Source organism: Primulina tabacum, chromosome 13 (assembly GCF_025594145.1).
Source record: "Primulina tabacum isolate GXHZ01 chromosome 13, ASM2559414v2, whole genome shotgun sequence".
NCBI classification, from domain to species: Eukaryota; Viridiplantae; Streptophyta; class Magnoliopsida; order Lamiales; family Gesneriaceae; genus Primulina; species Primulina tabacum.
Window position 1 is genome coordinate 23,493,293 of NC_134562.1, and position 12,333 is coordinate 23,505,625.

Consider the following 12,333-nt stretch of genomic DNA (forward strand, 5'->3'; position numbering starts at 1 on the left):
GTTATTTATCATATTTTCAAACAAGTGAGGCCACTCTTGACGCATTCTAGCTTCTAACTCACATGTAGCTTTTTCTATCCCATGTCTACTCCACTGTACCAAAACCAAAGGAATCGTCTTGTTCCTGAGTTGCTTCTCTTTGCGATCAAGAATTTGAACTTGATGCTTAACATAACTTAAGGAACTATCTAACTCCACATCCTCGGTACTCAATACATGAGATGGATCTGGCTCGTACTTACGTAGCATAGATACATGAAACACATCGTGTATCGCAGACAAACTCTGCGGCAAGTCCAAACGATAAGCCAAAGTGCCAATCCTCTCAACAATTGCATACGGACCAATATAACGTGGAGCTAACTTCCCTTTACATCCAAATCTCATAGTACCACGAAACTGTAATACTTTCAAGAAAACATAATCGCCAACCCGGAACTCTAAAGTCCGACGCCTTTTATTAGCATAACTTGCTTGACGATCCTGGGCTGCTTTCATTCTTCTCCTGATAAATTCAAATTTATCTTTCATTTCTTGTACAAACTCTGGTTTAGACATCTGTCGCTCTCCTACATCTTCCTAACAAATGGGAGATCTGCACTTTCTGCCATATAAAGCTTCAAATAGTGCCATACCGATCGTCGTCTGAAAACTATTGTCGTAAGAGAATACGACCAGAGATAATGACTCTTGCCGACAACCCCTGAAATCCATTACAACTGCTCGTAACATATCCTCTAGAGTCTGGATGGTTCTTTCTGACTGACCATCTGTTTGAGGATGATAAGCAGTGCTCATGGCCAAGTTTGAACCCAAAAATGATTGCTAACTACTCCAAAATTTTGAAGTAAACCTTGGATCGCGGTCTGATACTATTGTTACCGGCACACCATGCAATCTTACCACATGATCAATGTACAATTTTGCCATTTTCTTGTAAGTACAAGTACGGTCAAATGGAATAAAATGAGCTGATTTAGACAATCTATCAACAATCACCCAAATTGCATCACAACCAAGATTAGAACGAGGTAGGTGTGTCACGAAATCTGTAGCAATGTGCTCCCAATTCCACTATGGTACTTATAGACTATTTAACATACAGCCAGGTCTCATTCATTCAGCTTTAACCTTTTGGAAAGTTATACATTTAGCCACGAAATCAGAAATTTCCTTCTTCATACCTTCCCACCAATAATGAGCTCTCAAAGTATGATACATCTTTCGATTTCCTGGATGAATGCTATGTCGACTACAATGTGCTTCACGTAGTATAGCTTCTTTCAGATCTATCAAATTAGGAACTACAAATCTCCCATTAAAGCGCAAACTACAATCTGAGGCAACCCTGAACTTATCTGACTGATCTGTTTGAGCCAATTCTTTCAGTCTATGAATATGCGGATCAGTTCTCTGTGTTGTTTTAATGCTTGTTATTATATGTGGCTCGACCTTGATAGATAAAACTATAAAGTAATCTCCACTTGTTTGATAAGTCCATCCTGATGTTCCCAAGTGCTCGTGGACTTTAGAAATATTCAGAGATGTCAGCATAGCGTTTTGAGCCTTCCTGCTAAGTGCATCTACAAATAGATTCATTCGCCTTGGTTGATATTCAACTCTCAATCAAAGACTTTAAGCAACTCCATCCATCGACGTTGTCTCATATTCAAGTCGGACTGTGTCAAAAGATATTTAAGGCTCTTGTGGTCAGAATAAATTACAAACTGTTCACCATACAGATAATGACGCCATATTTTTAACGCAAACACAATGGCAGCCAATTCTAAATCATGAACTGGATATCGAGTCTCATGTGGCTTCAACTGTCGAGCTGCATATGCAATCACTCACCCATTTTGCATTGAAACACATCATAGTCCATTCAGAGAAGCATTTGGACACACAACAAATCCACATGATCCTGAAGGTAAAGCTAACACTGGAGCTGTTGTCAACTTTTTCTTCAAAGTCTGAAAACTTGATTCACATTCTACAGTCCACACAAAACGTCGATCTTTTTGCGTTAATTGAGTCATAGGCCTTGAAATTACGGAAAATCTTTCGATAAAACGTCTATAATAACCTGCTAATCCCAAAAAGCTGCGAATCTCAGAAACATTTGTTGGTGTTGGCCAAATAATAACAGCTCGACTTTACTGGGATCCACTAACACTCCCTGAGCGGATAAAACATGACCCAGAAATACTACTTTGTCCAACCAAAATTCACACTTAGAAAATTTAGCATATAATTGTGATGCTCTGAGTGTTTGGAGGACTAGTCTCAAGTGTTCTCGATGCTCCTTCTTTGTTTTTGAATAAATCAAAATGTCATCGATAAAGACAATAACGAATTTGTCTAAAAATTCTCGAAAAACATGGTTAATCAAATCCATGAAAACCGCTGGAAGCATTAGTCAATCCGAAAGGCAGACTAAGAATTCATAATGCCCATAGCGTGTCCAAAATGCAGTTTTAGGAACATCTTCCTCTCTAACTCTAAGCTGATGATATCCAGAACGAAGATCGATCTTAGAATACACGGATGTATCCTGCAACTGATCAAACAAGTCATCGATATGCGGGATATGATATTTATTCTCCACTTTAGCTTTATTCAATTGCCAGTAATCAATAGACATCCTCATCGTCCCGTCTTTATTCTTTACAAACAATACTGGAGCTCCCCAAGGTGACATACTTGGTCTAATATAACCTTTCTCCAGTAAGTCTCGTAATTGTTCCTTGAGTTCTTTCAACACCGCTAGAGCCAAACGACTCGGTGCTCTAGAAATAGGGTTCTTCCCTGACATTAACTCAATACTGAAATTTATTTCCTTTTGAGGAGGAAAGCCAGGAATTTCATCAGGAAATACATCAGGAAAATCCTTTACCACAGGAATATCCGAAACATTCAACATTTCTTCTTGTGTCACATTAACTGCATAAATCATGAATCCTTCATTCCCAGCCGATAGCAGTCTAAACATTTCCATTGCTGACACTAATGGAATGCGTGACTGAGAATCATTACCATAAAAGTTCCACTTATTGCCATAATAAGGTCTAAATCTGACAACTCCATGGAAACAATCAATGGTGGCTCGATAATTCGTCAAAGTATCCATTCTCAAAATAGAGTTGAAGTCAGACATAGATAATTTGATTAGATTAGTTATCATAAGGTTATCATCAAATCTAATCACACAGTTCAGAACTATCTCACGAGACATCAAACACACACCAGCAATGGTAGACACAGACACCGTATCCAAGAACAAGGTAGTAGCTATCTCATGCTCATCGATAAATGCAGCAGATAGAAATGAATGAGATGCTCCCATGTCTATCAATATAAGTGCAGGATGATAAAAATAAAGCATATACCTGCAATGACCCCTCCGAGCGTCTCATGAGCCTAATCCAGTGTCAAAGCATGCACCTAGCCTGCTGAGGTCCTGGAAAGTACTGCTGAGCAGATCCTCTCGGCTATTGGTAGCTAGGCTGTGGAGTAGATGGTCTAGGCACCAGGGCTCGCAGGAAACTGGCTAAACTGTGAGGGCTGATACTGATGTCTTCCCGCATTAGGACAAACTCTATCATAATGTCCCGGTAATCCACATGTATGACAGTCTTCCTGAACTCATGTGCACTGGGTAGTAGGATGCCTACCACCACATCTCCCACAAGAATCTCGAACATAACCACTAGATCTTCCTCCCCGATAACTACCTGAACTAGATGAACTGTTGTAAGACTTCTTCTTAAACTGCTTTCCATTAGCCTTGAATTTATGCTGATTCGGTGGCTGGTTTGACTGTGGAGGCTGATGAGAAGTTATGCCCACTGGAATCTGAATGCTACTCCCGGACCCTTGGGAAGTAAAAGATGGAACTTTTTGTGATCCTCCCCAAAGCAAACTAGCCTCAATATTTTTTTCCTTCTCTACTGCTTCAGCATAGGTAGATGGTGCTCCAGTCATAACCAAAGTATGTATCGTTCAGTTCAGTCCTTTCATTAAACGCGACAGCTTGGATCGATCATTATTAGATACATGAGGTACGTAAGCTAGAAGAGCAGAAAATTGAGAGGCATACTCTCCCACTGACATATTTCTCTGAACCAACTGATTTAACTCGGCTTCCTTAGCAGAATAATAAGATGGAGGCGAGTATTCTTGAATAAAATGAGTACGGAATACCTCCCAAGAAATTATCTGACCAGATTCTCGGACTGCTTCCTCTGTGGCTTCCCACCACAGTTGTGCTCGATCCTTGATTTTGTAAACAGCTAACTCGAGTCTTAGATTTGGAGTGTAATCCACCAGATTAAACAAATAGTTTATGCTCTTCAGCCACGCTGTTGCCTTTTCGCCACCTTCATTTCCAAAGAATTTTGGAGGACGCATATATTGGAATTTAGCAATTACTAACTCCATTTCTCTCATTCTTTGGGTCAGCTGCTGAACTTCACGATCAACTTCCACATTTATTGCAACATGCCTTTCTGGACGAATTGGTTGTTCCTGCTCCACCTCTACCTCTATATTAACATTTTGATTTGCCCTTCCTCTAGGGTAGCCACGTCTATCTCTGTCAATACCCTCAGTAATTCCTATGTTATGAGCTTCGGACTCTTGGATAACTTCTTTTCCCTTTCTGCCTCTTTCTCCCGGTGCCATTCTACAAGACACAAGGATTATACCACAAGCAGAAAAATAATAGTAAGCACTGAAGGGTTCAAGGAAAGTTAAAACTTAGTCCACTAGGTACAAATAAACGAAGCGTCAAACTTACTTCACTACCAGCTCTATCTCAGCTAAGTTAAATAATCATAGCATGCAAATAAAATAAAGAGCAAGTAGTAAATCAAATACGCAATCAATTTATTTGTGTCTAAACTCGAGTGTCCTAGACTCTAATTCGAGCATAACTCAGTTACGCTCTGATACCAACTATGAGGGCCCGTGCTCCTGATTAATTTTTAATCATCAAACAACCAAGATTTATTAGCGTAAACAGCGAAAACGAGTAAAACTTTTCCATTTTGGGCTTACAGAAATTTCGGCATGGCCTCCCCATAAATAGGACATATCTAAAATTCCAAAAGAACGCAACAAAACATTTATACTCGAAAATAGAGTCCGTTAAAACAAACAGAATACCAATCGCATACAGAGCCAGCCAGGCTCGATCACACCAAATAGGATCCAACACTCAATAATACAATCATACAAATACACAAGGCATTTGCTCGGCAAATGATTCAATATATATAAAGTATAAATATCTCGGGACTCCCAACTCAAACCGACTCACTAGGCTCCACTGGCAGACGCTCCGCCAGCTGCATCAGAATCACCTATGTAACCTACTATGGAATCACAAAACAAACCACAGCAGCCCCGAGGGACAGGGGTCAAACCTCAGTACGAAGATCAAATAAATTACATCATAAATAAAAGACATGTAATGAAATAAATGAAATGCAATGCATGTAGGGTATCAATAATCTCGGATATCAAACTGGATCCAAAGAAACGATAGCAACAATTGAGGCCACATGTGCTAGGGGTGTGACGTGTCAAATACGCCCTCGGCCCTGCACATCTGCGTCAGGGGTGTCAGTTTGCAGAACTGCTCTGCCCTTCCGCTAGTGATCAGAGGTGTGACGCTTAAACGCCCTCGGCTCTGATGTCTAAATAACCCATACAAGAGTAAACATAAATCTCGGAAACAACGGAGTCATGGCTCGATATGAATGCGTGCTCAACAATGCATATAAATCCATAGATTATTCCAATATATTTAAAAAAACTCACATTTATTTTAAAAAATGAGGAATAATCTTAAAATACACCCAAACAGCACATAAACACATAATTCTCATAAAATCACATCAATTAAATTACACGTCGTTATAGACGCTGTAAAAATCGATCAATCTGTATCTTAACCTTCAAATTAAATTACCACAATAGTTTATGAACTCCTTTGAGCTTCCTGGCTATTAAAACTTGTGGCAAATAATTTATTTCCATTAAATAAAGATTCAACTCTTAGGCAAAAACAAGTTGCCAATTCCAGCTTGGACCTAAGCTCGGTTTTAAGGTCACAACTCAACCAAAACGTAACCAAAACACACTTAACATACATGGTTGGAATCCTAACTCAAAATCCCATATTAAATCAGAAGACATCAGAAAGAATTTAAATCATCTCGACAGTGAAAAACGCCAAAAACCAGAAGCCATGGGAAATGAGTTCTGTGAAAGATCCAGGTTTGACATCTATGAGTATAAAATTGATATCAAATTAATCATTGACTCAACTTTATTTCTGTCAATTGGAGATGAAAGAAAACTCAAATATCTAAGTTTTCGTAGAAGAAACTATTTCTAGAATTCTAATAGATAAAACCCAGAATTATCAACAAGACGCTACTACCAACACAATTCGCGGACAGCGGTCTGTCCTGAGCAGTTTCGGCAAAATGAGCATAACTATTTCAATTCTTAATGGAATTTAACGATTCTTGTATCAATACGAAGACAACACATAGCTATACAACTCTTATTTGAATCACAAGTCCAGAATCCGAGCGCATAAATATCATAAACTCGAAATACAGTAGCTAATCTACGCAGCTCCAACACAGAATTCCCTTTTGACACATTTTGGTAGAAAATCATATCAAATCCGTTTTTAATTGGAATTCCATTTTTTCAGTGGGTACAAAAAGCATACACATAGAGCTAGAAGTTCTATTTGAACCACAAGTTAAGATTCTTAGTGCAAACCACACAAAAACCTGAAAATCAGAAGCCAAGACCTGCAACTCGAAAACAGAAACCAACTTCTTCCATGGACAAAAATTTAAAACCTAGGCTTTGGTATTACCTTAAAAAGCTTCCCTTGAACTCAAATAGGGTTGGAAATGAGATCTTCAAGCCTTAAAGTACACAAATTACGCAAGAATGAAGGCTGGAAAAGAAAACAAAATAGATGCCAAGAGAAGAAACGAGAAAAAACAAGAAGGTTGAGAGGAAATGGATTGGGCTTGGGGAAAACGGGTCTCCTATAACACATATACACATATATATACATGCAATTATCCCAAAAACTAGAATGTGACCCCGTCCAAATATTTACAACTCCCATGTGCTATTAAACATCGATTTGTATTTTAATATCGTCTATAATCCTAATATTTTTCTAATACATATGTTTAACACCCAAGTATAATTATTTGACTTAATTATTTTAATTTAGCACTTTAAAATAATTATTTATAATTCTTGCCAAATACTGAATAATTAAATTCGGGTTCTCACAAGAGTCCAAGAGATGATATTTACCAATGTGCCATGGTGTTGCTCTATCTAAAGCAATGTGCCCAAAATTGATGAAGAGATATAGATGATGACACGTATTCCGTATGCACCAGCCATTGGTAGTGTGGGGACCCGAATCTAATTCATCTTCTTAATCATTATTAGGATCAAATTTAATAATTAAGTAAATTGGATCATAAATTTTTTTTTAAAATACATGAATGCGCAACATATGAAATAAATCTTATTTCATTAACAAGATTAACATCTAGATCAAGAGTACAAGTCTTGTACAAACGTAAATCATAACAAACTACTGTCCATTCACTACATATCAGGTAATGAAAGCTATAATGGCCCGAAAATTCGTGTTTGAAAATTTGCGGAAAATTTTAAAATTTTCTTTTTAAAGTAATTAAAATGCCTCATTCATAAAATAAAATGATAAATCAAGTTAAATGTTCAAAATAGCAGCGGAAGAAATTATTGTTCGCAAAATAACAAGTTAAAGTAATCCAACAACTGATAAAAATGTTTGAGCATAAAAATGGTGATTGCTGTAAATGAGGTCCTCGGGTTCCATTACTGCCGACCCAAGCTAGCTCACTGGTCCCTGCCCTCGGTCCCGACCTCATCAGTACCTACAACAGTCAAGTCTAGTGAGTCTAAAGATTCAGCATGCATATATCATAAATAACGAGTAAGTAATATAATAAAATTGCATGGGAGTAAAAATATCATGTCATGAGGCATAACGTGAAAAAAAAATTATCATGAGCAATTATAATACGTGCATAACTGACTGAAAATCATAAGTGAAATGCTTGCTCAATAGAGCCCTGTAATGAAATAGCATGTAATAATTTTCTGTTGAGATTATGTTCTACGCAACTGGCCCCTGCACTGAACTGAACTGAACTGATCGGTAAGTGACCACCGGGTGAAGTAATGATCGTCTAATCAGACTAATGCCACAGTATACTGGGTGGAACTGAACTAAACCGGTAAGTGACCACCGGGTGAAGTAATGATCCCATGATATTGAAATGGCCACAAGCAATATCTCATAAATCTCAAAAATGAACATTTTATATTTTTATGCACGTAATATAATTAAATTGCATAATAAAATATCATGTATTATTTTACCACATGGATTGGATCGTTCCCAGGCTCTCTGCGACCTAAATTTAACATAAAAAATATGCAAATGATTTTCTTGACCAAACTTTGTAATTGAATCCAAAAACGAGACAATTACGCCCAACGACTTCGTATTTAGTCATGACTCCGTGCCAACCTGAACCAACACCGAACCATCATTTAGTCATGATTAAAATACATCTAAAATGATGAAATAATGCTCCAAAAATGATGCAAGTCGAAATTTTGGTGAATGGAGGCCAAAACATGAAACTGCTCTTTCGAGAGTCAATTTGGCACATCGCACCGTAAATTCTCGTACGACCTCTAAACTTAACCGAATAACAAACGTTAAAAAAGCACAACCTTCCCAACTTGATGAGGTACTGTTCAGTTCAAGGCCATAGGCTAAAAGCCAACTAAGAACTCAAACGAGCCTCTGAACCGAAGCAGCAAGTTGCTGTCCAGAAATTCCAGCAACCGCACCTATACTTACATCGCTTCATTTGCGAGACTATTGGTCATTGGGGCTTGAACCACCGACTAGAGCCTCTTCATAACATACTAAGGTGTGGCTTGAAACATGGCTAAGGGCACTAGGCCAACCACAATCAAATCCAACACCCAGGACAACACCAAGCTTCAACCGAGAACTCAAAAATCTGTACGGTGATGTTTCTGAAATTTTGTTTTGTTGCTGTCATACATCATACCAGTGGCCATATGGTTGACCATGGCTTGATCTAGACATCATGTGGTATGGTGTGAATCAGGGCTTAAGGGCCAGAGGCCAATCAAGGTCCACTCCAAACCACCAAAAACCGAGGGACACATGCAGAAATGAAATGGGGATCAAAGATGATGTTCTTGTTTTGATTTGAAAACCGATTCCACCATGGACCAAACCTCGAAACGGTGAATTGGTCACGGTCTTAGACATGATAGGGAGGTGTTCTAACCATGGCTATAGGCCCTTAGGGCAGCCAAGATCAGAAACTCTCCCCTTGACAGCAAGGTGACAAAATCGAACCACAAGTGACACTAGGAGAGAGTTGCTGTCATATCCGATTTCCAGTATGCATGGGCTTGAAATATTGGACCAATATGATCATAACATGTCCTAGTACATGTCTAGATGTAGCCTTGGGAACCTAGACACGAACCAACCAACTGAAACCATCAAACAATACCAAAAACCGTGAAGCAATGAAGTGACCGTAAAATTCTGCACATGATTTTCGAAAAATGCTTCTTATGTATTTCGGTTTTTGCTTCAAAAATATCATGAGTATGATGTTTTAAAATATTATATGGCTTTATTGAAGAGTAAATAAAAATATATACATGCCTTGGTTCGTTTTGAAAGAAAAACGAACGAAACAACGACGCGAACGCGGAGGAGACGGAGTGATCTTCTTGTTCTTTCTTCTACTCAATTTCTCTCTTGTTTTTCTAAGGCTTTCTCACGATTTTTTCTCTCAGTTCTCTCTGAATTTCAGTGGTGAGGATGGGGAATAATGGTTAGGAGAGTTGGAGGGGAGTTGCAATATAAAAGGGATTCAAATGGCATGACCAAGTCTTGCTCCCTTTGAATTTGAAATGGTTTGATATTACAAGAGATTTTAGGAGCGATAATGGGGTGCAAATGACCGATTCTACCATGACACAACAAGGCAAGGATAATGATTATTATTAATTAATGGTGATTAATAAGTGAAAGGATTATCACACTAAGAAATAACAAGGAATGAGTCAAAGGTGATGAGTTGTCAAAGAAATGCTTAATCATCTAGGGGGTGGCCGAAATTAAGCTAATAAATGGAGGGGAAATATTTCTTAGTTAGTGTATTTTAAATCTTTAGAGTCTCATCTATTCTTTAAATAATTTAGTGAATTAACACATTAATTATGGAACCTAAATGAACTTATTTCCTACTTACCTCAAGTTACTTAAATAATTTCTTAAACCTTCTTTTAACTTAAATTAACTTATTAGTTAGCTAAAATAAATTCTGGGAATGTTTTCTTAATATTAAATTTTATCTCAAAACCCCAACTCCAGTCCGGCCTCACTTAATTAACTAAAAGACAATAGTTAAACTACTGCATAAAATAATTAAATTTAAAGGAAGAATTTAAATACTCAAGCAATAAAATCGTTTTAATTTAAAATAATAGAATTATGCATGGCTTAAAAGTGGTCTAATTTACGGGTTCTACAAAAGCAATCCTACTTCTGGGTCCGAATCTCCACGCTAACTTCACTCTCTCATCCTCTCTTGACCCTGATCCTGTCCCACCTGTTTTCATGCACACATACAAACACAACAACAGCCGGATAACTCGGGTGAGAAATATATTCCCAGTATAAACAACGTATAAAGGATATATATTTTAACAATTTCTCACTTTCCTAGAGCCAACTACCAATAAAATTTAATCCAATTGTTTTGCAATTCTTATCAAAAAATGGTCCTGGAAGGGCTTTGTAAGTGGATCAGCAACGTTATCTGCAGAGGCAACTCTCGTCTGAAATATCTCCTTTTCCCACAATCTGTGATATTGTGTACCACATTTCTTGGTAAGGATATAGAGATGTCCAATGATGCAGATAAGTAATCATATGATGATTATACGGAACAATCCTCCATCGGACTTTCAAGTGGTTTTCATTCAATAATATTAAAAGTCTGTGGTTATGATTGTACATCATTAGTCCTTACAACCCTGGACAAGACTGATGCTCTACATACTGGATTGTTATTTGACTCGTTTACCGACTCCGCGAGGGTCACAAGGTGGCGAGGTTGGGTGCAATTGCGAAATGTGTAGGAACTAGTGCACTGTAGTCTAGAATTCACTGCTCATCTATGGGTGAAGATATCATATGTGAACTAACAAAATAGTAGTGCATGAAATCTCTAGTTAGAGTGTAAGATGTACATTAAGGACAAGAGTTCTCCAGTTGTGCATGCGATGACACTATATATATTTCATCAATGTATCACGTAGCTAATGAATCTAATATGCAACTCTGGATGAACTAATGGTCGCAGATTCGATCATGATAATATAAGATGAAGGGACTGAACTGTACGTTAATCATAACTGATTGGTTCTTAAAGGCATTATCAGTGATACATAGGGAATCGTGAGGCGATGCTACTATACGTTCTTATCATGATTCGACAGGTTTAAATAGAAAAATGATTTCTGACATTCTCATGATCAAATGTTGATACATATAATGGGGAAAGTTAGAGTAAGCCCGAATAAAGGACAATGTCCGGAATCACGAAGAGTTGTGAACCAACGGCTAGCTGTATCTCTGAACCATTGAGTGTCACACAAGTACGAAATCTTTTGTTCTCGTTGAGACAATAAATTCAAAGAGTTGAATTTATATAAAATTATGATATAATAAATTCAAGAAGTTGAATTTATAATAACTAAAATTTGGAGATAATAAATTCAATGAGTTGAATTTATGAACAACTGAAATTAAAATATTGAACTCAAATGTTAAATTTTTAAAATATTAAATCAAATATAATAGGAATACGCAATATTAGGCTTGTAGGAGTACAACTCCAACATGCAAATTAATTCAAAAATTTAATGGACTTTGAAATATTAATTAATTAAACTAGTTGTACTAGTCAAATTAAATAACTAAACGCGTTAGTGTTTTATTTAATCACGGAGCCCTAAACCTATAATCAAGAAAAATAGGTTAAACACTAAAAGGCCATAATTTTCGAAAAATGTTAGCCTTCAAGAATAGCAAATTTTCGAAATCTATTCTCCTAAAATCTCAAGTTTTCGGCCACTCTAAATTAATTAGGGTTTGAGCCG

The 12,333-nt window shown here is 37.4% G+C and overlaps 1 protein-coding gene across 1 annotated transcript; it reads right to left on the reverse strand.

Annotated features, from left to right (window-relative positions):
* Positions 1 to 1,116: 1,116 nt before the first annotated feature.
* Positions 1,117 to 1,599, reverse strand: LOC142521925 (uncharacterized). Its single transcript, XM_075625098.1, has one exon. The coding sequence runs from the start codon at positions 1,597 to 1,599 to the stop codon at positions 1,117 to 1,119; it is 483 nt and encodes a 160-aa protein (XP_075481213.1).
* Between the last annotated feature and the right edge of the window lie 10,734 nt (positions 1,600 to 12,333).